We start from the raw sequence: 27834 nt of genomic DNA, 5'->3' as shown, positions 1-27834 counted from the left end.
TGAAGGATGGATCAACTGTGGGAGATGTATGGATGAATGGGGAGAAGATGGAAGGATGAAGGATCGAGAGAACATGGATGGAAGAATAAAAGATGGGTGTCTCACAGATGGACGTAAGAGGGATGGATGGTGGTGTGATGAATGGATAGATGGATGGAGTGCTGGATGTCTGGATAGACGATGGCGGTCCCTGGCTTCATGAGACCTCTGTCCTTGGCTTCCAGGAGACCGAGGCGAGCAGGGTGATAAGGGATCCAAGGGCCACGGTCTGCCTGGCCACGTCGGAGACCAAGGAACCAAAGGTAACACCTTCCTCTCCATGTCCAATGACAACCACTTCATGACCACCCAAAAGACTCTTCCTAACAACCACTGTCCAGACAACCTAAAGACTCCTCTAACAACCACTGACAACCTAAAGACTCTTCTAACAACCACTGACAACCTAACGACTCTTCTAACAACCACTGACAACCTAACGACTCCTCTAACAACCACTGACAACCTAAAGACTCTTCTAACAACCACTGACAACCTAAAGACTCTTCTAACAACCACTGACAACCCTAAAGACTCTTCTAAGAACCGCTGACAGGACAACCCTAAAGACTCTTCTAACAACCACTGACAACTCAAAAGAGCCTTCCAAACAACCACAGACAGGACAACCAAAAAGATTCTTCTACCAACCACTGACAGAACAACCGAAACGACTCTTCCAAACAACCACTGACAACCCAAAAGACTCTTCTAACAATCACTGACAGAACAACCCAGAAGACTCTTCCTAACAACTACTGACAGAACCCAAAAAACACTTAACAACCACTTCATGACAACCCAAAAGACTCTACCTAACAACTACTGACAGAACAACCCAAAAAACACTTAGCAACCACTTCATGACAACCCAGAAGACTCTACCTAACAACTACTGACAGAACAACCCAAAAAACACTTAACAACCACTTCATGACAACCCAGAAGACTCTTCCTAACAACCATTGACAGGACAACCCCCAAGACTCCTCTTCAGCTGCAGAACAGTAACACGTGGCCATCTGTTGGGTTTGTTTAGTCTTACCTCATGGCCTGCAGTCCAACCTCCTCCATATTCCCCCCTCGTTCGCATTCAGTTGCGAAAGAGAAACAAAAGAAAAACAGGAAACTAACGGAACGTTAAACGGTGCGTCCCCAGGCCAGCGTGGGCGCCCGGGCCGGGTGTTTGACGGTCAGCCAGGGAAGCCGGGTGAGAGAGGGCACGTGGGGAGGCCCGGGGTCACGGGTCACCTGGGCCTCAGAGGGGTCCCAGGTATCTGCTTGACTTCGGGCTGTGATGCAGCTGTACTCCCCCCCACCACCGCCACCACCACCGCCACCCCCACACCCCCACGAGGCCGGCAAGCACCCCAGAGACCAAGAGGCCGCTCTTAGGGGGATACCCCCCCCCTGTGCTGGGGGGATGGAGGGAGAATGGATGTTATGGGAGCAGGGACGCATTGGGTCTGGTCGTTAGCTAATTATGATTTAATTCAATATATTGGTTTAATGTAAATAATATGCCTCCCTGGGAACATGCAAGGCACATGTTTAAACTTTCAAGTTCATTCATAGGACTCTGGATGCAGTGAAAATGACTTGCATTTGTACAAAAATAAAGATACCATCCTATTCGATTATGTTTATTTAAAATTATTTCACAGGAGACTTACTTGTTTTTCATTAGTTGTTCTTTATAATAAAACTGTAAAAAAAAATATATTGTTTTATTGTACAATTTTCTTCTATTGATGTATATTTTAAAAGCACGCCATATAATAGCTTACAGTTAATGCCAGCCATGTTGAAGGCAATTAAATTTCAATGTTAGCTACAATAATAATAAACTACAGGTGGTCAGAAAATGTTTGGTCTAATCAACATATTGTTATTTATTCGTAGCACAGTGGAGTCCTTTTGAGTAATGGAAAAAACATTTGAATGACTTGTTTGTTGTTCTTGCTGCTGTTAATAATAGAGAATGCTTTTATTACCCTTTGGATATTTTTTACACAGGGATTAGGCATCACAACTGCACATTTCACACATTTATTGCCTAGATTCTCACATGAAACCGATTCTCCCATGGGTTGCCCCGTAGGCTTTCCAGATGGGCACTGTTTCATAGCCTTGTTCTATGCTTAAAAAAGGAATAGGCCAAAAGAAAGCTGAGTCTTTTAAACACCTTTATACGCACAACAATTAATGTTGTTTGGCAAACTTTATTCTCAATATCTCTTATAATAACCACAACTGAATCGTATACAGGCCTAATCCACATTAACCTCAAGAACAAGTAGTAGGGGATGTGTGATCCGGCCACATCCCTCCTCCACCCGCTCCTCCTCCGCGACCACTGGCTCTAATTTTCCCCATGTTGTTGTGGAGATGGGGAATAAACAAAGCATGAGTTTTTCCACGGATCCCATCTAAACGGGGGAACTCTCGACCAGCGCTGCGTGTGGCTCCTACGCTGGTTCTTTCCTGGCTCGGCTCACCCGGGAGATCCCTGGACAACGGGAAGAGCGGACAAATGGGACGCCCCTCCCTCCCTCCCTCCCTCCCTCCCTCCCTCCCTCCCTCCGTTCTACATCCAAGCAATGCCCGTCTCCCAGAGCCCGGGCCTCGCCCTTCCAGTCCCGTGTTGTCATGTTCCGCTGGAGGGTGGTGGTGCGGTGGTGGCCCCCGTGCCAAAGACTTCCATGGAAGCAATTATGGTGTGACGTGAGTCTTTGCCAGAAACGCATCCCTTGGTTCTCCTCGTCGTCGGGGGGGGGTTGCTCAAAACATGAGGTCTCGTTCTGTGGCCGAAGTCGTTCGAGTGATTACAATAATTACCGTTTCAATTGGCTTTAAAAGCGGTATTGATCAAAACCTCTATAGTCAGCAAATGGTAGACGTTTCTAGTGCAACCACACAAGCCATCGTCGTTTTATTGGGTTGGTTTTTGGTTTTATTGGCTTGTACTGTGATGAGAAAAATACTACATTGCTTCAGGAGATAATTATGTTTTTGTTTGTTTGCCTCCATATGTGCCTGTTTGGTTAATTTGGGAAGTTTTAAACGTCTCACAATTCCTTTCCCAAATCATCTTTTAATACCGAGGAACCTTTCTTCCGATCGTAGTCTGTCCCCCCCTTCCCCTGAGCACATGGTGGATGATTCAAAGCCAAAACTCAAATCCTAAACTATAGCTGCACAAACATGCCCAGTTCACGGTCAAATGAGTCCAATTGGTAACAGTAGCAGTAGCCTATTTGTACCACCAGGTTGTGCTCATTTCAGAGTCTCCAGGGCCTTTGCAGACAAGAGTTTAAGTGAACTCAGCAGGGTTCATCTGATAACAGCACTACAACTACCCAAGTACAATGTTTGCTTGCTCTTCAGCTGTTTACATTCGTACTGTGGGGAAATAGTCTAAAAAATACAGTACATATCTTGTTTATGAGTCCTAACCCTCTGGCAATTACAGTATTTTAAACAAGTACTTCCATCATTGCCAATGAATGGCACAAATTATATATTTAACCTCAGAGTTCCCCTGACTTTTCACTATAAACACCATATGTGAAGCAAGCATTCCACCAGAGATATATGCATTCATAATATGAATTCACTTAATTCAGGTCAGGAGTTAAGGAAGAGTTGTGTAAGAACCACATAGGCCTAGGGCTATTCCACATGGCCAGCGAGTTCCAGAGGGTTCCAGAGGAATCACAATGCCTACGAGTTGATCCAGTCCAGCCTTCTGCTGCAGAGTTCAAATATGATTAAGCTCTACGTACGTCATGGCTAACAGGTTTGGGCTCTGCCTTTTTGATGTTTCTCAGCTGTAAGCAGCAAAGATATATAGAACGCAGTAGAGCGCTTTCACGTCTTGTTTACGGTCGAACGCTAAGCCGTTCGACGTAAGTCTTGTGCTCGCTTGGGGAAAATGGAAAAGAGGAAATGTATTCAGGGCGATAACATGAATAACAGGACGCCACGCTGTCCTCAAACACGCACATTAATACCCTCGGGGTCAAGTAGGTTTTTACCCGGACCATGTTGAACCATTTGGTTGCTCAGCAATGGGTCCTCCATCCACAAACACTCTCATGTTCGGTCCAGAAACGTCCTCACATCCCCCCCCACCAAACTCTGAAACATTTGGAAACATGCTGTCTTCATTACAACCTTTTTCCCCCCCTTCGGATGGACAAGCGATGGGCTGTCTTATTTTTATTTATTTATTAATGTTCTCTTTTTTTTTTTATCGTACATGCTTCTCTTATCTGCATCCTTTTTCCACCCTTGGTAATTGAGAGAGGCAGCAGGCCAGTAAAACAGACAGAGAGAGAATGAGAGAGAGGGAGGGCTTGGAGGAAGGGACGAAGGAAAACAGAGCGAGAGAGAGAGAGAAAGAGAGAGAGAGAGAGAGAGAGAGAGAGAGAGAGAGAGAGAGAGAGAGAGAGAGAGAGAGAGAGAGAGAGAGAGAGAGAGAGAGAGAGAGAGAGACAGTGAGAGAGAGAGAGAGAGAGAGAGAGAGAGAGAGAGAGAGAGAGAGAGAGAGACAGTGAGAGAGAGAGAGAGAGAGAGAGAGAGAGAGAGAGAGAGAGAGAGAGAGAGAGAGAGAGAGAGAGAGAGAGAGAGAGAGAGAGAGAGAGAGAGAGAGAGAGAGAGAGAGAGAGAGAGGCGTCTGGGAGGAAGGAAGACAGAGAGAGGGAGAGAGAGAGAGAGAGAGAGAGAGGCGTCTGGGAGGAAGGAAGACAGAGAGAGGGGAGAGAGAGAGAGAGGGACAGAGAGTAACAGAGGAACGGCTGGAACAGAGAGGGCAGGCTCTTTGATGCACCAGGGACACATGTGCGTTGCTACGCCGACCCAACAGCTTCGTCTCTGGAGTTGAAGGACAACACTGCAGCACTGACGTCTGGCTGTCAATGAGAAGATAGGGAGGAATTTACACTACAAGTACCACTGCTGCTGCTGCTGCTGCTGCTTACACCTCGCTCACCTCCGGTAATATATCGATATTTGTTTACCATTTTCTCCCATGCAATCCATGCAGTAACCGTTAATAAGTGGATTGGTTTGAAATTTGTTTTGTTTATGGGTCGTTTCAACACACAGCATGTTGGAATTGCTTGGTTATTATGCAGTTATTACTGATGTCAGGGCTAATGACGCATTACATGTTGATATGGTCAAATATCATTTTCCTGGAGTGTATTTTCTGTCAGATCTATTTGTCTTCCATTGCGTTTTGTTTAATTCAGAGTGTAAATAGTTGCTCACTGTCTAGTGATTGATCTCGGAGCAGTGTGCTGGACCTGTGCTGAAGCCAGTTGCATGTTCAAGACATTAGGACAGTTATCAGTCCCCTGCTCTAGCCGCTGTCAAGGAAAGAATGATCATAAACGATCTCCAGAAATTTGCTTTAGCCAAGTACCAAATCAGTTTTACGCGCAACGTCGTTCAAAAACATCATTGTAATTCATTCATCCATGCTTAAGATGATTGCAAAAAAATTGAATGGAATCACCGTTCTACTCGTTGGAAAAGACACCTAGTAGGCCTATTTCAAGAAGAACATGCAAAAATGTATTATGAAACACAGATGTTTATTTCGACAGAGTTCACTGCACTGGAGAACTGATAACTCATTGCTTTCTTGGATGTGTAAAGAGCTTAGGGTATATCAAAACAAAACACCTTCAATTGCACATGAACACCCACACCCACACACACAGTCTGTCTTGGCGAGTTTGTAGGCCAGGCTGAACTGCATTATGCGGAAAAGGGTTCATGTCCGAAAAGCAGTATTTTCAGGCTTGCGTGATCTTTGTTTAAGGTTATGATTTAAAGACCATGCTGACAGGATTGGATGCCCTTTTTAGTGACAGATGTGATATTCAAAGCAAAGTGGGATATTTAAAGCTCAGCATATGCAGTCTGCTGTTATGGTGAAAATCTATGGTATGTCATGACTCAAGCGTTCCTTTCCCGAAATGCTGAAAAGGTTATCTGAAGAGGAGGGAGGAATCAGCTGTTCAACAGCTTCCCTACTCCTACAGCCAGCTGGACCACAAGTGAAGGGCTTAGCATGAATTTCCGAGGAACAAACAGGATGATTCCTTTTAACAAAAGTTCTCTTTGTAAAGTGTCAAAGTGAAGGTTAAGGCTATTGTTTCGTGGAGGTTGTACTTGACAGTTACTGTTTGTGTTTTTTTTGTGCAACAGGTGACATAACTGTCATTCTGTGATCTTGCCTGGGATCAGTAGCTATAAAGAGTCTGCATTGCCCCTGTAACCTCAGGGGTCAATAGGTCGGAGAGCACTGTAAATGCCATATGAAGACTGGCATTCACCTGTTTCGACTTCAAGCGCAATACTCATTGTGTAAAATTGCCTCACGTTTGTCTTACATAAACCTCAGACCCACGTGGACAATCGGACCATTTCGTTTTCCGAATTCTTCGAATTTCACATTTTTTTACGACACTCTGTAAAAATGACTCGTCCCTTCAATCTTCCCCAAATAAAAAAAAGATGGCACCCCTCCTCGTCGTACCTTAACATGTGTTTGGTCGCCTTCCAGAGATGGAATTTCACTGTCTGACGCCACAAATGAATTCCATGTGGCGCAAGCAGAGGTGTAGAGAAATGCTCCAGTTGAGGGAAGCTCAGTTGAGGGGAAATGTCACGCCGACTGGCCAGGGTCGAGGAGGGGGCTTTCCAGCACCTCCCCCCACCCCCACCCCCACCGCCCCCAGCCCCCCGATACACTGGCCTCTGTTGAGGGAGGAGGAAAGTCCAGCCAGCCCTGCACAGCCATGTGGAGCTGTGTCCCAGCGTTTAACATGGTGGAAAAACCGAGTAATGCCACGAGCACCACGCGATATAGCGCCTTGGCCATAGCACTACGATGCCACGATGAGGCCCAGGGGCTGTGCCCTTTGAAAAAAAAAACGTTGTGCATTGACCCCTCCGGATGCAGTTTGATCGCGGTGTTTAAGGTGTCGGTGCCGTTTTCAATCACAGTCAAAGCTTTCTTTCCTTTCACTTCCTTTTTTTTGGTTTCCTTTTTGTGCAGCATGTCTGGTCGTCGTTGAAGTAATTTCCCTTTTATAATGTCAGCGGCTTTTCTCTCTTTCTCTGGTCGGCGACTACAATGAGAATAGGTTTAGGCTAGCAGTCACCGAGAAAACACCATGCGACCGGAAAAGTGCGCTTTACTCACACATGGTGGGAATCTACCCGTTACCTGACTCAGCATTGCTGCCGAGCCTATCAGATTCTGCCTTTTCCAAGTATGAATAGGTTTTGAAAGAGACCGTAGCAGACTAATCTCATTGATCAATGCCTTCCATCCCATCCCTCACTTCACTGGCATGACCATAACCTTCATTCCACTGCAGGTTGCACCATCAGGAGCTCATGGTATGACTTTGCCCTTCATGAAACAATTCTCTCTTTGTTTTTGCATGCATGACTGTTTTTGAAGGACAAATCATGCATTTCTGAATGTCATTTTTGCCTTGAGAGTCAACTCCATTTTATTTATTTGTTTACATGGGCCAGAGTAAGATGCCAACAACCACAGGGTACAGATATGTACGCAACAATTGTCTCCTGTCGAAGAGTGCTCTGCTTGCAAAACTAGAAACTATCCATTGGGAACAATTGTCAGTACTAACATAATCTGTCAGCCAAATTGTATCAACAAATATTTCAACACAATTCATATTGTCCTTGTTTGTCCATATCTGACCCACAACATCAGCAACAGTTCTATCTAGGGTCTTGTTCCGAGATGTGCTTCAGGTTGCTATGCATCATTCTGAGTTGTTTCCTCCTTATTATCTGCACATGATGTCAGGCTTATTTCCTACATTTCTGGCTTTTTCTTTGTTTTCACAGTTTGCTTAAAATGGAGTCAGGGGGAGGATAGGCAGATGGATGAAATGATTGACGATTTTGCTTCAAATGGTAACAAAACAAGACACTTGTAAAAAAAACTGGGATTCATTTTATGCCATCAATCGCAACAATCGTCTTCGTAACCGAGCAAGCAAATAATTCAGTCTCCCTGCATTGCTGAGCTTCACCCAGCCTCTGATGGACCAAACCCATCTGGGAGTTTAGGCGTCTTTGTTAATCCATCCATTGTTCTTCGTCTAGACGCGACAGCTCCCCACATCTGTCAAGGCAAAAATGACATGGCTCTTTCATCTCAAATGCAATATTTGTTGTCCCTTCAAGTTATCACAGCCAAAAACATGCATGTGTCTCCATTCCCTTATAGGTGCACATTTGGAGCTTGGTACTGCTTCATTATGGGTTACAAAACAAGATCCATGCATTCTCTCTTTCGGTGTCTGTGCTTCATGCTCCTCCATTTGCTTAGCACAGCACAAGATGAAGACTTAAGAAGTAAGCTTGCTTCTGTCTTCATTGATGTATTTGGACATTTTGTAATGCATGCCGTAACAAGAGCATACAAATTAAATCATGTAGGCTACTGTAAACCACATGTTGCAATGTAAGCACTTTGTTTTTTAACCTGCTATGACATAAGCAAGCAAAACTCATGTTGAATTCATGTTTGAGACAATTCATTTGCGTTAACAGAATGGTTGCGTAACATCTAAAACCCTAAGTTAACCCCATGCTTGGATGTGTCCCTCTGTCTCCCTCAGGTTGTAGAACGGCTCCTTGTGACTTGGTTTTTATCCTAGATGGTTCATGGAGTGTGGAAGACGTGAACTTTGACATAGTCAAGCGATGGCTGGTCAACATCACCACCAGCTTCAACATCGGCCAGAAGTTTGTGCAGGTGGGGGTGGTCCAGTACAGCGACGATCCCGTCCTCCAGATCCCCCTGGGGAAGCACTTATCCAACAAGGAGGTCATCACGGCCATGGAGTCCATCGAGTACATGGGCGGCAACACCCGAACAGGAACCGCCATCCAGTTCGCCACGGACAAACTGTTCGGTCTGTCGGAGCGCGGGCCGAGGGGCATCGCCCGCATCGCCGTGGTCCTCACCGACGGGAGGTCCCAGGACACGGTGCTGCAGGCGGCCGAGGCGGCGAGGAAGAAGGGAATCATCCTCTTCGCCATCGGCGTGGGGTCGGAGACGGAGGTGTCTGAGCTGCGGGACATCGCCAACAAGCCCTCGTCCACCTACGTGTTCTCGGTGGTGGACTACAAAGCAATCAACAAGATCCGCGAGGTCATTCGCCAGAAGCTGTGCGAAGGTACGAAATGCAGGGCCTCTTGTTGGTCGCCATTGGGCCACTGGTCGGCCAAGACTGGGGATTATCTTGACGTTAAATGATTGATCGAAGGCGGCATATTGAGCCTGAATGCTTTAGCAACCAAACTTCTGCAATATTACCCAATGGGGCAATTGCGCCCCTCCAATGTTTGTCCTCTAAAAGTGCTTGTTTTTGCCCATGATAGACTCAGATTGTTGTTAAGTGTCTGACAACCTTATGGGAAGGATCCCTAAAGAGAAATACAACTCTTTTCTTTACATTTAACTTGATCATGTGTGGTTGTTATTCTGTCACGTCTCACTCGCGGAGAAGACTTGCGAGTGTTGAGTTGTAATTTCCATAATGTTGTCAGACACTTGGAAACAATCGGAGCCAGAGTCATTGGTAAAACAAGTACCTTTACAGGACGTTTGTTCCCAGGGCTCTATTGCCCCATAGGGTTTGATTGCAGCCCCTTTTTGGGCTCTTTCTTAGTTCTGGACCAGTTTCGAAAAATTCTTTTCCGCATCAGTAACCTAGTCCCAATATTATAGGAAAATAGGATCCAGTTTGGAAATCCTGAAGTTATCCTTTAATGAACACATAATCTGAGGGACACCAGGGCCAATATCCCCCTTTGGAGCGTGCATTGGCATTTTAAACAGTCTTGATTTTTGGTGCTAAGTGGGGTTAAACAACAGAAATGTGGATAATGTTTATAAGCCCTGTTCACTAAACATAAACACATTGTTTCCAGTCAATTGTCTCTTAATAAGAGTTGTAATTCGACCAGGAGAGACTAGTAGGTCTCTAAGGCCCCTTTCACAACAGACCATAACACTGTTCAGGCCGCAACTTTTAAAGGTTAAACTCATGTCGGATTATTCTACAGTGATGGTTATTAAGTGTATGATTTAGTGGTAACCGTTTTCTTTTGGGTCCTTTATCTCTGGGCTCCTTCAGAGACCGTGTGTCCGAACCGAATAGCGATCGATTCCCGCGAGGAGAAGGGCTTCGACCTCCTGCTTCATTTGAACTTGGCCAAAAAGACCCGAAAGACACAGGGGTCGTTTTACGGGACTAGAGCCTATGAAGTAACATCTCGTGTTGATCTGAGTGACTCAACAAGGTAATTTGTGCTTTCTTTCCCTTTTTCTTACTGGCTTTGCTTTTCCTTTATTTGTTTGTTTGCTTGTAAGCTTGCGAGTTCATTGCTTGTCCAATGCCTCTTCGATCATCGTATTATCACCGGACCAACTGACATTTTCCCCCTCTTCTCCTGGGCCTGCCGGTCTCCAAAAGGTCCCTGTTCCCCGACGGCCTACCGCCCTCCTACGTCTTCGTTTCCACCCTTAAGTACGAGGGCTCCGTGACCATGGAGGAGTGGGATCTGTGGCGGGTGCAGACAAAGGACGACAAACCTCAGATGGCTGTGACGCTGAACGGAGCGGACTACACGGTGGCGTTCACCACCACCAGCGAGGCACCCAGTGGCATCCAGACCGTGACGTTCTCGCCAAAGACCGCCAGGGTAAACCGAAACCGTACACATGCTGCCAACAGCTGAACAGAGGCACACTGGCACGATTCATTCGACCCCTTGCGCACAAACGCTTTGCGTTAGAGGGTGCCATGGGTTTTGGTGGGGGCGGTGAGGGACTATTTTGGAATTGGGAATCTTTCATGCGTTCCAAGAAAACTGACATTGTCGTTTAAATCTCCCAAGTGGCACCAAGGATTTGACCGTTTGCTTCCGCCATAAATGTCGTCTTTGTCCCAATGTAACCTCAGAATCCGGACTTTTCCAGCGCATGCATCACGTGTCCCTGCTATTTACTTATTTACTTGTTCATTTGTTTATTTATTTTCACTCATGCAATCAATCATTTGCCCTGGTCTTGGCTCAAAGGGGCGTCCATTAACTCTCCATTAGAGATGGTTACACATCCCAGCAGAGCTAGAGACAACGTTCCCAACCCTCATGGCACCAGGCATTCATTTGTAGTGACCACCGTCTGTCTACCCTCGTAGCTCTCTCCTCTCTCTGTCTCTCACCACAGGACATGTGGAGCTCCTTAATGCCTTGCATTTGATAGGCAGTAATGTGCTAATGTGCAGTGGCACGCCAATAGCTGTTTCCAACGTGCTGTTTCCAACATGCTGTCTCTCTTGACAAAGGTCCTGTTTGATGAGAGGTGGCACCAGCTCAGACTTCTGGTGACGGAGGATGATGTGACGCTGTACGTGGACGACCTGGAAGTGGAGACGCTGCCCTTGGATCCCCCTGTTGGGATCTTTATTAACGGGAAAACCCAAGTGGGGAAGTATGTCAGCAAAGAAACCACCGTACCGGTACGTTCAATGAGGACGGCGAAAGGTTTACAGCACTGTTTCTATTTTAAACATGTTTAGAAGCAAACTAATTCATGTGCTTAGAGCATTTTCAATACTTTTTTAACATTTTGACCCCACAACACTATACAAACGCGCTCTGAATTTTTTATACTATTCATATCAAAGGTGCACAGATGTTAAGTCCCTGATCGTGTTTGTCTTATCAAGAATAGCAAGTTACATATTAAAGACAAAATAAAATAACGTATGATGTTTGTAAAATTGATGCAATCATGCTAGCTTTTTTCCCATTCTTTCTAGATTTTAAGAAAATATAACGGTTTTCATCTTCAAATATTTAATTTGGAACAAATGGCCAAGCTTTTTTCTGAAAACGATTCTATAGATATGTTGAACCATGTCCTCTTCCAATATAAAGATAAGTAGGAACACAACAGAAAAAATTACATGACATTTACAACAATAAACATTTTATAACTGCACTTAACTAACTTTACTGGCACATTCTAAGCTCTAATGATAGGCCTGTGGCCAGATGCAGGACTGCATACGCACAAACTCTGTTGTTCTATTCAAAAGCAACACCAATAAGAAGGGACTTGTGTAACTGGGTTTATTTCGAGACACCTTTAAGTGATGCCAATATCTTAATGTTTTTGGTATCTGTATCTCAAACTAAACTGGTCTAGTGAAGAGGTATTTTTGTCACCTTTCTATGACTGGAGTGCTTCTTGATTCCTGATTGTATGGATGGTTTTAACTTTTCTCTGGGTTATTGGAAGCGGACGTACAGCTGTAATTGTTTAAGGCTAGCATGCTAATACAAATCTCACAAGGAGTGCTTTTGTTCTGTGCCTAATACTCCCATCTCTGGTACTCGCCACACGGTAAATTATTTTCCATAGTCTTTTCCATAGTCTAAAGGACATTAAAAGGCCATTTCCGTGTAAATTTGTCAAGCTAAAATTCATAGAGAAGAATGCAGTTTTAAATTCTGTGATAAAAAAATATTGGCCCACCTAGTCAGTCTATTCTACTCGGTTATAAGACATTGTCTGTGCCAATTCCTTTGATTCACAGATTGTATTGTATGAACCGCACCCCACTCGGTCATTTAAGTATTTTCTCATTTTACTCTAAAGTAAATCATGTTATTTTACTTTATTTTGGGTAGTTCGAGATTCAGAAGCTCCGCATCTACTGTGATCCTGAGCAGAACACCAGAGAAACCGCTTGTGAGATACCTGGAATCGTAAGTATAATCGTGCCTTGAATGACATTGAATTGTTCTGTTTACTTGTCATGCTATTTTTAAATGTGTCATTTGTTTCAAACCCATTACAGTGTGTGTGTTATTATAACATCTGGCACGTCCCTTTGTTTGCAAAACATAGTATAACCACCAGCGTTGTGTGGTGGCTTGGCACTTTTCTCAGCCGCCCAAACCAGTGCCAAATTAACGTTTACAATGCTTGGTTGATGATATAAATACTGACTACATTTGGAAGGGTTTTTACACAGGCTTGCTTAAAAAATCATGAAATGCCCCCACTGTCTTTTTATGCCCTTCCCCATATGCCTAGTTAAATATTGTCTTTACTTTATAACATTTCATATGTATTGCACAATTGCCAAGCTAGCTACTTGGCTTGCTACCACTCTCATTGGAAATAGACCAGCAGCTAGACTAACTAACCACCCTGTGAGATGCTACAATGCTAGCTCATTCCCAAACAAAAACCTAAACCTAAATTGATGTCTTCTCAAACCAATGACAATCAGAGGAGCCTTTTTCTGTTGTTGTCCAACCTGGTTCAAGTTCACGCGGGATGATTGATCCGTCGTATGTTTCTGTGTTGGCACTGGAACTGTTGTGTTGCGTGAGACAGTGGGGTTGAGAGTTACGGATATTCCCCTGGGAGCGATATTTCTTGGCGGCGTATGTGAAATGATTTACACCGGTTAGCGTATGGCGCGGAAGGCTTGCTGTTGGGGGGCCGTTTCATATAGACCTCTTGGCATGCGCATGGCTCATTACACACCATGTGCACACCATCTCCAGTGGTGATTGATATCTACCAAAGTGCTTTGTTTGCTTCATTGCAGTGTGCCAACAGTCCTGATTACTCCGACCCCACCCCAGAGCCATGTGCCTGTCCCCCGGGACCCAGTGGACTGCCTGGCATGAAGGTCTGTTTGAACTTGGTCTGTCTTCTGGAACAACGTTTGAGGAAGGGAATCTGTTAAGGAATATTCTTATGTTAGGGAAATGTTTCAATACTGGTCGAAAGAAGAGGTGCAGAAACATGTCCTGTTTTTATTGTTTATCAGACATCAGTCAAGAGGGGAGCTTTTAAGATTCTTATCTGGCATTAAAGTTATTAGTTATGTATGCAGGTGAATAATTGCGGGCCTTTATAAAGTAGGGTTGGCCGATACACGTTATATACAATTCAATCATACATATTTTTACCAAAGTGCTGTTTTGACAAATAGCTTTTATCACTTTCATAGTTTGGATAGCTGCCCTGCTAAATTCTTACTTAGTGGTTTTCTCTCTCTTAACGGATTTTATACTGACCGTGGATTAAATTGGCACTTGTTACTTTAAACATGGCAGATCCCTAGCTGCCGCTGTGAGTTAACACAGGTCAGTGGTGTTGGGTTCTGTATACTTGAATGTTTGTGTAAAGCAGAACCAGATTGCCGCTTAGGGTAAATAGTTGCCCCAGTGGAAATGTCCTTAACAAGCAACAAAATGTTTCATGTCCTTAACGGATAACACACTCTCAATTAAAGAAGCTAACTACACTAAGAGCACCTCATCAGAGGCTTTATCTGGGCAACAAGAATGTTTGAGAACAAGCCCTCCCTGGTGCGGGGACACGTGTGTTTATAAGGTCACGCAGCCATGCTTTTACTGCCCGTAGTTACGCACAAAATGTCGGAGGCATCGCTGGCTTGCAGATGTTTTGTCTCCTCAACACCAGACAATTAATTGAGGCAGCACATTCAAGGAAAGCATCATTCCAAATTTCCCATGGTTTAATGGTCAAATTGACAGTGTACATCCATGAAATTAAAACATATTACATACCTGGTCTTGTTAAACAAACGACTTGTTTTCTTTTTTATTAATGATGATCTTCCCGTTGCCTTCAGGGAGAGCAAGGGGGCTCCGGAGAGCCTGGTAAAACAGGACCAGCTGGTGCTGAGGGTAAGCCTGTGAGTACTAAGCAGTTCAATATACCAAAATAACTTCCACCAACACAAAGAGCTAACCAATAGACGTGCCCGCTCCTTATGGCGCAGGCAAGAACATTGCATTCAAAATACTCCAGCAAGCAAGACTATTACAAATACTACAAAATAATATATCTACATTCTAAAATATCATGAAATAGTATATGATGGTCTGATGTCTATCGCTCAACACATCCATTACAACTTTTTTCTTCTAGGGTGTTCCGGGTCTCAGAGGACATCCTGGGCCAACGGGTCCATCGGGAAAAGAGGTAGTTTAAGTTTACCATAATCGACACTGAACTATCCCCAACCATAACCCCAAACCTATGAATACAAGTTGTGCTCCGTGTTTCATTCTCCTTAGGGCCCACGGGGGTCTGATGGGTTCAAGGGGGAGCTAGGGCCGGCCGGTGCAATGGTAGGGAGTTTCATTATTGTGCCTAATTAGACTTTATCACCATGGGCCATCTGGGTGGCGGAACGGATTCGGATTTCCGCATTTGTTTCCCCCCCCGGCCGCCCCTCTTTAGAACAAAGACGGAACCAAGGTTGTCTCTAGGTACATGAGGCACATTGGTTTAATTGTCAAAGTAATTAGTAAATCCTTGTGATCATTGTTGTAAGCTGTGACTCATTCCTTCAGGGAGAGAGAGGCCAGCCAGGGATGTCTGGACAGCTCGGGCCACCAGGGGAAAAGGTGCGACACATTGTTCACTATCGACCCAAACTCACATCCATGCTCATTTCCACTTTCCAGGGGTCAGGGGAGTTTATCTACTGGCTACACCCAACAGATGTACTAATTTTAGACCTCAAAGGACATCCCTAAACAACTGTTGCCCGGTCGCACATTATCTATGGTCTATTAGCGGTAGGCTTTGATCTTATGTAATGACAATGGCTTGCTACGGGAACCACTTTGCATCTGTTTCACGGTGGATTAAACAGAGTAAAACATGTCATGGATGCCTGCTTCCAAGGTCAAAGAAAGATGTGAAGGGGCGTTTGAGTCCGACTTCATTAAATGGTTGAACTTCGTCTTGCAGGGCTCACCGGGACTCCTTGGCAGAGCAGGGCTGCCAGGACAAGATGGAAAAGTGGTGAGAAACGTCATCTCATCAGCATAGAGGCTGACTAAAAAGCGATGTTACGATGCGTAAAGTTATGGATAAACACTTCTCGTGCTCTTCCCAGGGGGCTGTGGGCATCCCTGGACCAACCGGGCCAGCGGGTCATCCGGGAGAGCCGGTACGTACGAGGAATCCTCCTCATTAGCCCTGTTTAGAGACCCCGTAATAGCTTAAAATACCTAAATCTTTTCGTTCTATTTCAAGGGTATACACGGAAGAAATGGAATCGACGGGATTCCGGGGAGGGCCGGACAGAAGGTACGCTTCGCCGAGTCTTGTCAACCATTGACGGATTAATAACAGGACGCATGGCCCAAAACAGTGTCAGGCGGTTCATTACGCCAGTCTTTTACTGCACCAGTGTGTCGTTTAATGACCCGTACGAACAGCTTCCCGCCGACCGACCCGTGTGCTTGTGTTTTAGGGAGAGGCGGGCGCCAACGGCATCCCCGGTCTGGACGGACGGGAGGGACACCCAGTAAGGCATCGTGTCATCGTCCTCATTCTTCATGTCGGCCGTTGTGTTCAGAAACGCATGTTGTGGTTGATGGTTCGCGTCCACCACACGGTCTGAAGTTGAAAAAGTGCCACGGTGAAATGTGTGATGGCTGGCATCCCAGTTCTGCAACTGGCTCAGTCACTCTTTCTGCCAGACGTGAAATCCAAACACATGCTTGTATGTGTTCTATATTTATCCTCATCGGGAACAGTGTTCTCAGATTTCTCTCACTCTCTTAAATAAAAAGTGCTATGACGATAAAAAGAAACCTTTCTAAGGAAAACAACGGTATAGGGAAAATCAAGCCAACCATATGCATCTTATTCAAATAAGCATTGCTAGAATAATACCCAAAGAATAAACAAGCCAAACGCAAAGCATGTGAGGCTCATAATAGCGAGCCACGTATTGCAGAACACATACCAGGAACTAGACTGACACTAATTTGAATGTACTGTACGCTCGCTGTTCAAACAACAAAGTACCATGAGGTCATGAGTAGCAGCATGCGAGTGGCCTCCACAGCCAGGAAATGATGGGTGATCCCCCTCTGGTTCATTCCAGGATAACCCTGTTATGTAACGAGCCACCCGGGCCACAGCCTTCAAGCAAAGGATTGAACCGAGGCCTCAGTTTGCTGATGACAGAGAAACCGTTTTGAGGAATAAAAAGTTAAAATTAACCCTTATCTTCCATCGATGCTGAATACGAATGCCGCACTGGCAGTTTAGTGATAGATTTACGAATGATGAGTCAGTCGCTCCACAAAGCCATTATTTCCACCAGAACAAAACATTTAGTGGATGATTTAAGGAGGCGGTATCTGCACTCTTTCAAGCTTTATGTAGAATATATTAAAATAATATATAATCCTTCGCCGTTGCAATCGGTCTGTATGTTCGTATGCATTGATGTCGGACTGTCTGTCTTTTCTTCTGTCTAGCTGTTCCTCTGCCAGTGCTTTTCACAGTTGTGATCAAACCGCTTGACATCTGCACTAGTTTTACGTGGAAACCAGGGGCTTGAGGGTTTCCACGTCGGTTTCCTTGGTTCTGATCAAGCTCATAAACAATCAGTGCTCTGAACTGATGAATTTAACTTTCCCTTTCCTGCATGTAAAGCAGAACACATTTCCATTGACAAACATAAACATCATACTTTATTAGAATTTGTTGCAGGCTGCTCACGCAAGCAACTATTTTATTTTGATGTTGAGTCCCATCGGGTAAGTCATGTTGATCATTAAATGTGTCTGAAAAAGTCCCATATCTTTCGTATGTCTTGGTTGTTAGTGGCAGCATGTCTGACATTGATGTGGCTCCCGAGAACCATCTTGTTCAGCATCAAAACGGATTCGGTTTTCCGCCGTTTACAGTGGCGGGAAACAGTTATATTTTCCTAAAATGATTAATGAAGTACGTCCTCTCGTCTTTCTGAACGTCCAGACCATTTAAGAGTTCAGTCTGTGTACAAGCACTACTCCGCCCCATTAAATACATCAATGAATGTCACACATGGATGGATTGATGCTGAAATGGAAAAATAGGCCAAGTAAATACTGGGAAGAAAACCATGGAGTGCAGTTTCAGCGTTTTACTATTCTAAAGGTTTCTTCTTGCTCCTAGGGATTACCTGGCCAGACTGGAATGGCCGGACAAAATGGACTTAAGGTGAGCTCCTGCTTTCGTTACCTTTTTCAACCTTTATCTATGTTTAACAATTGATGTTGTTGTTCTTATAGAGCTGCAGATTGCACTGCTTCAATGAGACACCAATCTGTTTTGTATCTGTAAGGGAGAAGCTGGACCAGCTGGTCCGAGGGGCTTCACAGGATCAAGTGGCTCACCTGTGAGTCCAAATTCAATTGTTTTATTCACTGAGCATAGCGGTGATAATAATGATGATGATAACAGCACAAATGCTTTTCTCTGGCCCCTGCAGGGTCAGAGTGGTTTACAAGGGGAACGAGGTTCTGTTGGACTACCTGGTACCAAGGTAATTAGTAGTTATATAGAGCTCTTTATCACACTTGGGACTGCTCAAAACGCTTTGCAATTTGTGCCTCGTATTAACCCATTCACACACCAACGGAGGTGTCGGCCATGCATGGGAACAGCCAGCGCGTCGAGAGCATTCAGGGTTAGGTGTCTTCCTCTAGCTGGGAGGAGCCGGAGATCAAACCAACAACCTTCCAGTCGCCAGACAACCCTGCTTTCCCTCCTGAGTCACTGCTATTTTGTTCTCTATGTACATTTAGTTGTGCAGTGGTATATTATTATGTTAACATTAAATACTGGCAGTTAAGCCACATGATATTGCCTTGAAGTAGATATAAGAAGAAGTACCTTGAATACCTTGAGTGCCTTGAAGTAGATATATGAAGTAGGATAAGTAAGTGTATGACGCCAGTGAACCAGATAAACTCATAGCAGTGTATGGCATATTGAAAAATGCTGATGCATTTGACTTGACACAAAGACAAAATCTAAAGCTTCCCTGATTTAGAAAGTTGGAATAATAACAGCAGTATAAGAAGGCAGCTACGCTGGTCCCTTTCATCTGTGTTTGATCAGGAATCATGAAGCATATACTATTGAGTAATTTGTGCTATGGCTGCCATGCTAATGATGCTAAATGAAGTGGTAATCCAGACAGCCTCATTTGGTCTGTGGAAACATCGTGGAAACTCCAATAGTGTGGGCTCGTCTGGCCTGGAACAGTTGTCTGCCAATCAGATCTCATTAGTTCTTGCGCCGTTAATTGAGCCTGAGTGCTTTGCTACATGGCACAGGAGTGAAGCTCAGAGTTAATAGACATGCGGTCCATGTCAGGATTTCTTACCAGTTAAAATAAAAACGACATTTCTTGGTTCTGTTCGATTTCGATGAAAATGAGAGTGACTACGAAGGAGATCGCTGAGGTCATAGTTCTTGAGACATAGGATGATTCAATTAAACGTGTGGCCGACAGTGTACTCGTGTTCCATGTGTTTGATCACTGTATGTCATCATGGGAAAATAGACAGGCTTAAGTCATACATGATTTACTATTAAGTCGTCCTGCAAGACACTTTTATCCGAAGCAACTCACATGAGTGAGGCTTACAAAAAATCAAGGCATACAATAAAGATTGGAGAAACTGCCCAAACTTCCAGGTGCGACACGACCGGGTTCCTAGAAAAAGCCCCAGACCACCTGGACTGAGTGCAGCGTAGCTATAGGACGTAAACCACATTGTTCTCTTGGTATGCAGCCTGCTCAGACATGGGCGGTCCTAATGTAATCCATGATTGGTTCTTAATGAAGGGGAGCAAGGGAGAGAGCGGAGCACCAGGACCCTTCGGGAAACCGGGCCAGGAGGTATGTCCGTGCGGTAACGTTGAGGTCCACACATACAGACATGCCCAGACCACTACACTCTTTGTTTGAACACTTTAATCCGAAGGATGGATTCAAACAAAGTCAAAACCCAGTATGTTTCTTTTCTCAAATCTTGTAGGTCAATTTGTGTTATTATATTCTGAAATGCTGGTGTTTCTCAATAAAGGAATGGAAGTTACAGTGAAAACGACAACTGCAGATACGATAAATGTGCCCTGAGGCTCTGAGTGTGGGTAGAATACATTTGATGGGGTCAATAATCGGGTTCGATGAAGTGTTTAATACATGGTCTTTCTGTACTGGATGACATCTTGAAGGGGAAAGCGGGGAGTCCGGGACAAGCCGGGGAGCCAGGTCACCCAGGCATGCCCGGCCTGATGGGAATGAAGGTATTTATAGAATCCCCTTGTAGTCCTGACATCTGTAGTCTCGCCACTGTATACTAACAATGATTCAGCAGTTCTGTCTAGTAATGTCTTATTCTAAGAATTTCTTAGTCCAAGATCCTTTGATATGTCTGTCATAGCTCTAGTACTCACTGTATTGTGATACAGCGGTACAAATACTGTGTACTCATAGTAATTACTGAAGTACTTGCAGTAATCTGGCAGGATGAACATGCCTGTGATTTGTCAAAACTAATATTTACATGAACTGGGCTGGCTGAATGACGTTGCAAACATTTCGTTTGTTGCAATGTTTTCAAATTGCTTCACATAAATATTAACACTGCTTGATTTTGAGCATACATCTAAAGTGACATTTGCCAATTCTGGTTGAGCCGTTCAAACATATAAAATGCCTTGAATGACATTTAATTGTAGACTTCTGTGTTCTGTAACTGATAATGAAGGTTGAGGTAGAATTTATAAGGGATTTCAATCCGTTTTTTAAATTATTATAAAAAAATGTATTAAAGATCAAAATGGCGGTGCTAAAAGTATGTTCTTGTCTTTCATCAGGGCCAACGAGGAAGTACAGGACAAAGAGGAGGGGAGGTACCCTACAGACACACTCATTCCCCCCCTGACTGCCTCATATCTAAAGTTGATCATGACTCTGCACAAAACTGCGTGATGCCAACTCAGCCGGAGCCAAAGAACACTGCCATGTTCGGCTCATGAAAACATCCATTCCAATAGTATACTAAGATTGATGTAGAAACGCTCCCCTACTTGAGAAACCTTTCACATAAGATTCATATTTTCTTCATCCAGTAAGGAAAAAAGAATTGCATAATCTGGTATAGATTTGGACAACATGGAGAGGTCTGCTATATTTCAGATCTCGATAAGTACAGTACAATTGGCAGACGTTCCTGCGCCTTGCATGCTTTTCAAAATCTGGGGGCGGCCAAACATAAATAGCAGCAGCCAAAGCTTATGTCACAACAATTATTATTTTTGCCATATGCTATGGTTTCCTGGTAACTCTCATGTGTGTTCCGATGATATCTGATACATAATATATATATATTTTTATTATATATTATATATATATCTTATGTGTGTTCCAATTATGTTTATTTATCGATTATATGGCTGTGTGCAGCATATATATATATATGCTGCACACAGACATATAATGGAAGCTGTGCAGGGTTTTCTTGTGGTGCTGTGAACTATGTGCTGTTCTTCCCCCCAGGGAGGTAAAGGGGAGAGGGGAGAGCATGGACGACCAGGGGAGCGTGTGAGTGCTTCCATCCTTGTCTTCCTTCTTGCCTTATATATACACTGGCCCATGTATTAATAAATACGCTGAAGAACAGCTTTCCTTGAGAAAGTCAATTAGAGAAAATGTTATTTTTAAAGTCGCAATGTGACATTTCAACTAGCTCGTTGCTTAAAATTATCTTGACGCCACGTTACATTTCGAGGATTTAAAGGTTGTATGAGCGATGTTAGGCCGAAAAACATAAATGATCACATGATCGTTTTTACTGGATGCTCGAAACACGGAAGGGAGGGGCGAGCTGGCTCTGTTTGTTTGGGATCTCGCTTCAAACACCAACAGAAGAGACCCGACATCGCTGATACAACCTTTAACAATGTTTTTTTGTCAAAAGCGCGTTTCAACCGAAACCATTCCTACACACATTCACATACCGACAGCAGAGGGGATTGTCTCATCTTACTATCGACACATCCAAACCCCTCCCACCTGCGCGCCGCCAGCCGGCCTTCCCAGCTACGCTAGTTTTGCGTCACACAGTTACACAACAATTGAAGGGGCTTAATCTAACACACTGCGACTTTAATAATGGATGACATCAGAAAGAAAACACACAGCTGACAAAAAACATGTGAATACATAATGACACTTTAAGTATCAAGAAAAGTTTAAAATATATATATATATCTGTGATCACTGTTCAACACTACATTCACTTGGTTATTTACATTTTTCACCCTTCACTATATTTATTCTTCCCTTTGGTTCCCTTACTGTTGTCCCTCATAGTATTGGTACCAGCATAAGTATGAGTAGTGGTACAATCCCGTATGATTATCATTAGTCCTCTTTGTTTACTCATGAGCGTTTGTGTCGATGTGTTGTTATTGACAGGGCTCTGAGGGTTCCAGCGGCCTGAAGGGAGAGGTGTGTTGAAACGTCGTCCTTCCCCGCCCCATATCGTCTTCCCCCCCCCATGTTGTCACCCCCCCCCCCCATGTCGTCTTTCCCCCCCCCCATGTCGTCCTCCCCCCCCCATGTCGTCCTCCCCCCTCCCATGTCGTCCTCCCCCCCCATGTCGTCCTCCCCCCCCCCCATGTCGTCCTCCCCCCCCCATGTCATCCTCCCCCCCCCCCCATGTTGTCCTCCCCCCCCCCATGTTGTCCCCCCCCCCCATGTCGTCCCCCCCCCCCCCATGTCGTCCTCCCCCCCCCCATGTCGTCCTCCCCCCCTCCCATGTCGTCCTCCCCCCCCCATGTCGTCCTCCCCCCCCCCATGTCGTCCTCCCCCCCCCATGTTATCCTCCCCCCCCCCCATGTCGTCCTCCCCCCCCCATGTCGTCCTCCCCCCCCCCATGTTGTCCTCCCCCCCCCCCATGTCGTCCTCCCCCCCCCCATGTCGTCCTCCCCCCCCCATGTCGTCCTCCCCCCCCCATGTCGTCCTCCCCCCCCTGCAGCGCTGCTTTGCCTGCGCCCGGCTAACTCCACGCTTGTGTTTGGGCTAGAAAGGGACAACTGGAGACCCAGGACAGAGTGGCCCAGGAGGTCAGGACGGCCGACCCGGACAGCCAGGAGCCGCGGGCCCCCCCGGATCCCGGGGCGTGCCTGGGACCAGCGGCTCTCAGGGGCCCTCGGGACCAGAAGGCCAACCCGTACGTATGGTGCTTCTTGAACGGGAAGGACCTCACCAGAAACCGCCGGCATCATGGTGGCGATGATGAGGTGGAATGAAGCGAGGCTGGGCTTTAGTGCTTGTGCCCGACAAACCCGATGGTGTCAGACGAGGACCCACCAGAAGGCTGCCAGTTCCCTGGAGGAACTCGCAGACGATTGAGAGCCTCAGGAATGCTGAGCGCTCGTTAGTCAGAGTGTTTGACCCTGACACCGGCTGAGCGTGCAACATGATGTCTCCCATTATACATTCTTGGGGAGGCGTTTCGATGTACGAGAGGGACATAAATCCAGAGCCAGGGATCTCGGTGTCCTCGATGATGGTCACAATCCTCTGTGTTGTGTTGTATCGTATTGTATGAAGGGTACTTTGGCAACCACCCTATGCAACAACGGTTGTACTGATGATTATCGTGCGTGTATTTCAACACAGTCCGCTTCTTTCTCTTCGTTTGTAAAGGGCAGCGAAACCTCCGACCAGCACATTAGGCAGATTTGCAGAGCAATGCTTGAAGGTAAGAAATTTGATTGGTTCGCTATCTCGGGATATTGGGCAATATCCCATGATTGAGATCTCAAACTCGGGATATTGTTATCATCGCAAAATGTCCCGCTTTGTTGGCTAATAAAAACAAATAAGTCCCGGAAAAAAGTGTTATCTTGTGGATTTTTTGAGTGTAGTAGATACTAAAACAATTATTCACCTCAGGCTCCGTGAATAGTGGGGAACAGCCCCCCAGACCTTAAGTCTCGGGGGCTGTTCCCCACTTTTCATTTATATCATAATTGTTAAATATTCAACAACCCATTTAATAATTATTTCGGCCCTCGGAGCCTAACGAGCCTAACGAGCCCTTCTTTGTGGTTCTCTGCTCCCCAGCGGAGCTTCCTGTGCTGTTGCTGAGCCAGAAGCAGCCCAGCTGCTCCCGGTGCTACACACGTCCGGGGTCCCCGGGACCCCCGGGGCCAGTGGGGGCCGGCGGCCTCAGGGGGTACCCCGGGGTCCCGGGCGCCAGCGGCTCCCCGGGCCGGCGCGGGATACCCGGACATCCCGGGATTCAGGGGATCAAAGGTACCTTAGGGAAAGGTTTAAGGAGCGTTTGAGGACAGGAATATACACACCGACACTGACTCACACACACTTACTCACACACACTGACTCACACACACACACTGACTCACACACACTGACTCACACACACTGACTCACACACACACTGACTCACACACTGACTCACACACACAATGACTCACAGACACTGACTCACACAGACACTGACTCACACACACACACACATTGACTCACAGAGACACTGACTCACACACACACTGACTCACACAGACACACTAACTCACACACACACTAACTCACACGGACACCGACTCACACACACTGACTCACACAGACACTGACTTACACACACACTGATTCACAAACACTAACTCACACAGACACTGACTCACACACATTGACTCTCTCTCACACACACACACACACACACACACACACACACACACACACACACACACACACACACACACACACACACACACACACACACACACACACACACACACACACACTAACACTGACTTCTCTCTCTCTCTCTCTCGTTCTCTTTCTCTTTCTCTCTACGCCCACTCACACTAAAACTCTGACTCACCTCACTGAATCACCCACTCACTCACTCACACACAGCGTATACACACAGATGGATCAATGAGATGGTTATTGTGGACATGTGTGCCCTGTTTACTGCCAGTACATGGATATAGTAATATCTACAGCGTGTTTGTGTGTGTCTTTGTGTTTGTTCCCAGGGGATCCAGGCTTTAAGGGGGATACAGGAAACCCAGGAAGATCAGAGGTTGGAGATCCAGGGCCACAGGGGCCTCCAGGTAAGACACGGTGGGAGGGGCTGGGTCCCCTTAAAGGGGCCCGATCCGGCCACCAGGTGCGAGTGTGATCAGCCGTTACAATCTGTTTTGAATATGTGCAGCTCCCGACATCACAGGTGGGCGTGTCCACCTAGATGTGTGCTGGATAGATCAGTCTACCAGCCTACCCAGTGGACTGGAGCAAACGTTGCTCATCTATCCGTCACACATCTAGGTGGACACGCCCACCTGTGATGTCAGAAGCTGCACTTTTTCAAAACGAGCTTGTAACGGCTAATCACACTCACACCTGGTGGTACATATGTACCCTTTAACAGGGGGAAAGAGTCTCCGTTAGACACACTGCAGAAGGCAGCACTTCACTCGAGGACAGCTTGACATGCATCCCCTGGTGTTAGAACCCTGGGTTACAAGCTGGAGAACGTGGATCTGGTTTCTACTGCCACACGCATACTAATAGGTACAGCTTGGACTGTATTGACTTTGCATTTAATTAACTATTGAGTCGTTTAGCAGATGCTTCTACCCAAAAACAACTTAAATGGATTAAGTAATTAAGGAGCAGGTATGGGCTTCTTGCGCTGGGATAATTACAGGCTACGGACATCAGGGACCGAGTCCAGATCCTGGGGTCTGGGAGTCAAAGACGCTAGTGGTTCCCGATATTGGGGTATGGACCCCACTGGGATCCATCCTTTGATATGCATATGGGGTCGCAGAACACTGCTGATACAGGCTATAGATATTTGATCATCCATTTTAGCAAACCATTTAATTAATTTTTAAAGGTCTGATAGCTGCCCTGTATATAGAAGCTGACTTCAAAATAAACCTTAGCCACGAGCAAATCAATTGGTGTGCAGTAGAGCGATGCGATTACGTTCACCGGGAGATATATTCTAATGTACCCAGGGGCTGATGAATCCGTATGGGGGTCGTCTGAAGCGTGACCGACAGACAAAGACACCAGAGAACCGTTGAATCGGAGGGATAAAATAAAAGGCTTCTCGATGGTGCATTTGAATTAAGGCTCCGTTCGGACAGAGCCTTTTCTTTTGAGTTTGGTTAAATGTAATCATTCGACCCTGAAATCGAGCCGTTAGCTCTCATCGATTTTACACATACATTGCATCAACATGCTGATCTGGTCGGTAGCATCCTGCTCAAGGAGCCAGTTTGGTATTCCGCAGGAAAACACAACAATGACCGTGACCAATCTCCGTAACGTTTTGTCGCCAGGTCCCATGGGTCCCCATGGTTACAGCAAGCAGGGGTCGGCGGGTAAACCGGGCGCCCCCGGCCAGAGCGGGGCCGAGGGTAAGCGAGGACAGTCCGGGCCCCCGGGTCAGAACGGAGCGTGTCACCCGGCATTGTGCTACGGTAGCATGTCGAGGCGGGACCCCTTCAGTAAAGGACCCAACTATTGAGGCCCCCCCCCCCCCCCCCCCAACACCACCACCCCCCCCCCCCCCCCCCCCCCTAGATTAGACTAGATCACATCAGACCCACGCAGTTGAAACACGTGTCATCATTTCCAATCTCAGGAAGAACTCATTCTTACAGCGTTTTTTTTTTTGTCTTTTTGTTGTTGCGTCATGTGGACACGACATACCTCCTCTGATAGGCCCACATGTCAGACATGACTTCTTCATCCTCATCGTAAGCACAGCTTCATCTTCAATTTTGTGTGTTGTGTTTTGCTGTAATTATCCAGATATGCTTACAATGGATTTTTCTAGTTTATGGGCTTTCAAGTTTTCACGGTTCTTTCCGTTGCATATTTAAGTGCTACAAGCTCACAAGAATTCGGACTAACCATTCGTTTCACTAGGAAGACGTTGGGGTGGTACGTTTTCCCATGCTGCCCCCTTGTGGTGCTTCTTTGCATGTTTCAACACGGGGTTAAAACTCAAAGTAAACACTCAACTTATTTTAAACATGTTTCTTGCTCAATAAAATATTTTGTGATAACTTATCTGAGGAATCCACATATTTCAGGGGGAAATATGTGAATGCTGACTGTACAAAAAGCCAATATTTTGTAATAAACCCGGGAAAACATGACACATCTGTAATTTAATGTCTTGTAATAGGCTTTTACTTGTGAATACCCTCATTAAAATAGGCTATCCCCCAAAGAGTATGTAGGCTGAAATTTCAGTTGTCTTTGTTAGTCATTTTTATTGTAGCAGTTATTTTATTGTTATTTATGAAAGGATCTTAGGTGTATCTTAACAGTGATATGTTTAAGCAGCTGTTGTAAAACTTGTGTGACCGTGTGGATTTTTGAATGGATTTTTAAAAAACTAAATAAAGCTTTTTCTTTAAAGTTTGTGAAATAATAATCGTCATTTTTTTATAACTTTCTGAATCATATTATATAAAATATTTGAATCTCAATGTCGGCAGCACTTCTGCACAGAAAATAACGTGCTTCTCTTAGATATCCCCTGTAGACTACTCGGAAAAGTTTACAAAATCCTTTAATTTACCTTGTAGAAAGGTAAACGGAGGCCAACGTTTCCACATGACACCAGGGGGCGCTGTTGAGTAACATCTAACTTAACGATCAACCCGTTTATACAGCGAAATCTGATTAAACCGGAGCGTAGTGCGATGCTCATAAACACTTGCTGCCTCACCAAAACAGGACGCAGTGCAATAAAGAAGGCTTTTCCAGCTGAAGTGTGGAGCATTAAGCTTTA

The 27834-nt window shown here is 45.4% G+C and overlaps 2 protein-coding genes across 5 annotated transcripts in view; both read left to right on the top strand.

Moving 5' to 3' along the window:
- The window catches only part of zmp:0000000760 (collagen alpha-1(IX) chain), a 15069-nt gene extending 13390 nt beyond the window's left edge, over window positions 1–1679 (top strand). Inside the window, exons 26-27 of the mRNA XM_030378558.1 lie at window positions 225–302; window positions 1199–1679. Of these exons, the coding sequence (XP_030234418.1) occupies window positions 225–302; window positions 1199–1434 (314 nt within the window). The 3' untranslated portion in view covers window positions 1435–1679. The remainder of the gene's footprint in view (window positions 1–224; window positions 303–1198) is intronic.
- Window positions 1680–4755: 3076 nt separating this feature from the next.
- col21a1 (collagen, type XXI, alpha 1) lies at window positions 4756–27471 on the top strand. Of its 4 annotated transcripts, XM_030379279.1 has the most exons (30): window positions 4758–5037; window positions 7437–7458; window positions 8324–8451; window positions 8718–9278; window positions 10242–10407; window positions 10581–10809; window positions 11457–11630; window positions 12808–12885; window positions 13740–13823; window positions 14796–14858; window positions 15095–15148; window positions 15244–15297; window positions 15523–15576; window positions 15926–15979; window positions 16074–16127; window positions 16214–16267; window positions 16434–16487; window positions 18134–18178; window positions 18303–18356; window positions 18450–18503; window positions 19815–19868; window positions 20207–20278; window positions 20852–20887; window positions 21534–21578; window positions 22455–22487; window positions 23065–23211; window positions 23691–23745; window positions 24111–24302; window positions 25052–25129; window positions 26369–27471. In XM_030379279.1, exons 3-30 carry the CDS (start codon window positions 8355–8357, stop codon window positions 26554–26556), a joined length of 2883 nt encoding a protein of 960 aa, XP_030235139.1. In that variant the 5' UTR covers window positions 4758–5037; window positions 7437–7458; window positions 8324–8354; the 3' UTR covers window positions 26557–27471. The 4 variants fall into 4 exon arrangements, 3 of the variants coding, with proteins under 3 accessions (XP_030235138.1, XP_030235139.1, XP_030235140.1); XR_003979665.1 differs by lacking the exon at window positions 7437–7458 and having other exon boundaries at window positions 4756–5037; window positions 23069–23211; window positions 26369–26553; XM_030379278.1 differs by lacking the exon at window positions 7437–7458 and having other exon boundaries at window positions 4757–5037.
- Window positions 27472–27834: the final 363 nt, after the last annotated feature.

The sequence above is a fragment of the Gadus morhua genome, chromosome 15 (genome assembly GCF_902167405.1).
Source record: "Gadus morhua chromosome 15, gadMor3.0, whole genome shotgun sequence".
NCBI classification, from domain to species: domain Eukaryota; kingdom Metazoa; phylum Chordata; class Actinopteri; order Gadiformes; family Gadidae; genus Gadus; species Gadus morhua.
This window is presented reverse-complemented; position numbering and strand designations above follow the sequence as displayed.

What these genes read in the sequence shown, in the direction of transcription:
- col21a1 (XM_030379278.1), top strand. Translation starts at nt 8,355, where the DNA reads ATGGGTTACAAAACAAGATCCATGCATTCTCTCTTTCGGTGTCTGTGC. An exon ending in TCGCCAGAAGCTGTGCGAAG is followed by an intron (nt 9,279 to 10,241) that starts GTACGAAATGCA and finishes GGGCTCCTTCAG; the next exon opens with AGACCGTGTGTCCGAACCGA. An exon ending in CTTGTGAGATACCTGGAATC is followed by an intron (nt 12,886 to 13,739) that starts GTAAGTATAATC and finishes GCTTCATTGCAG; the next exon opens with TGTGCCAACAGTCCTGATTA.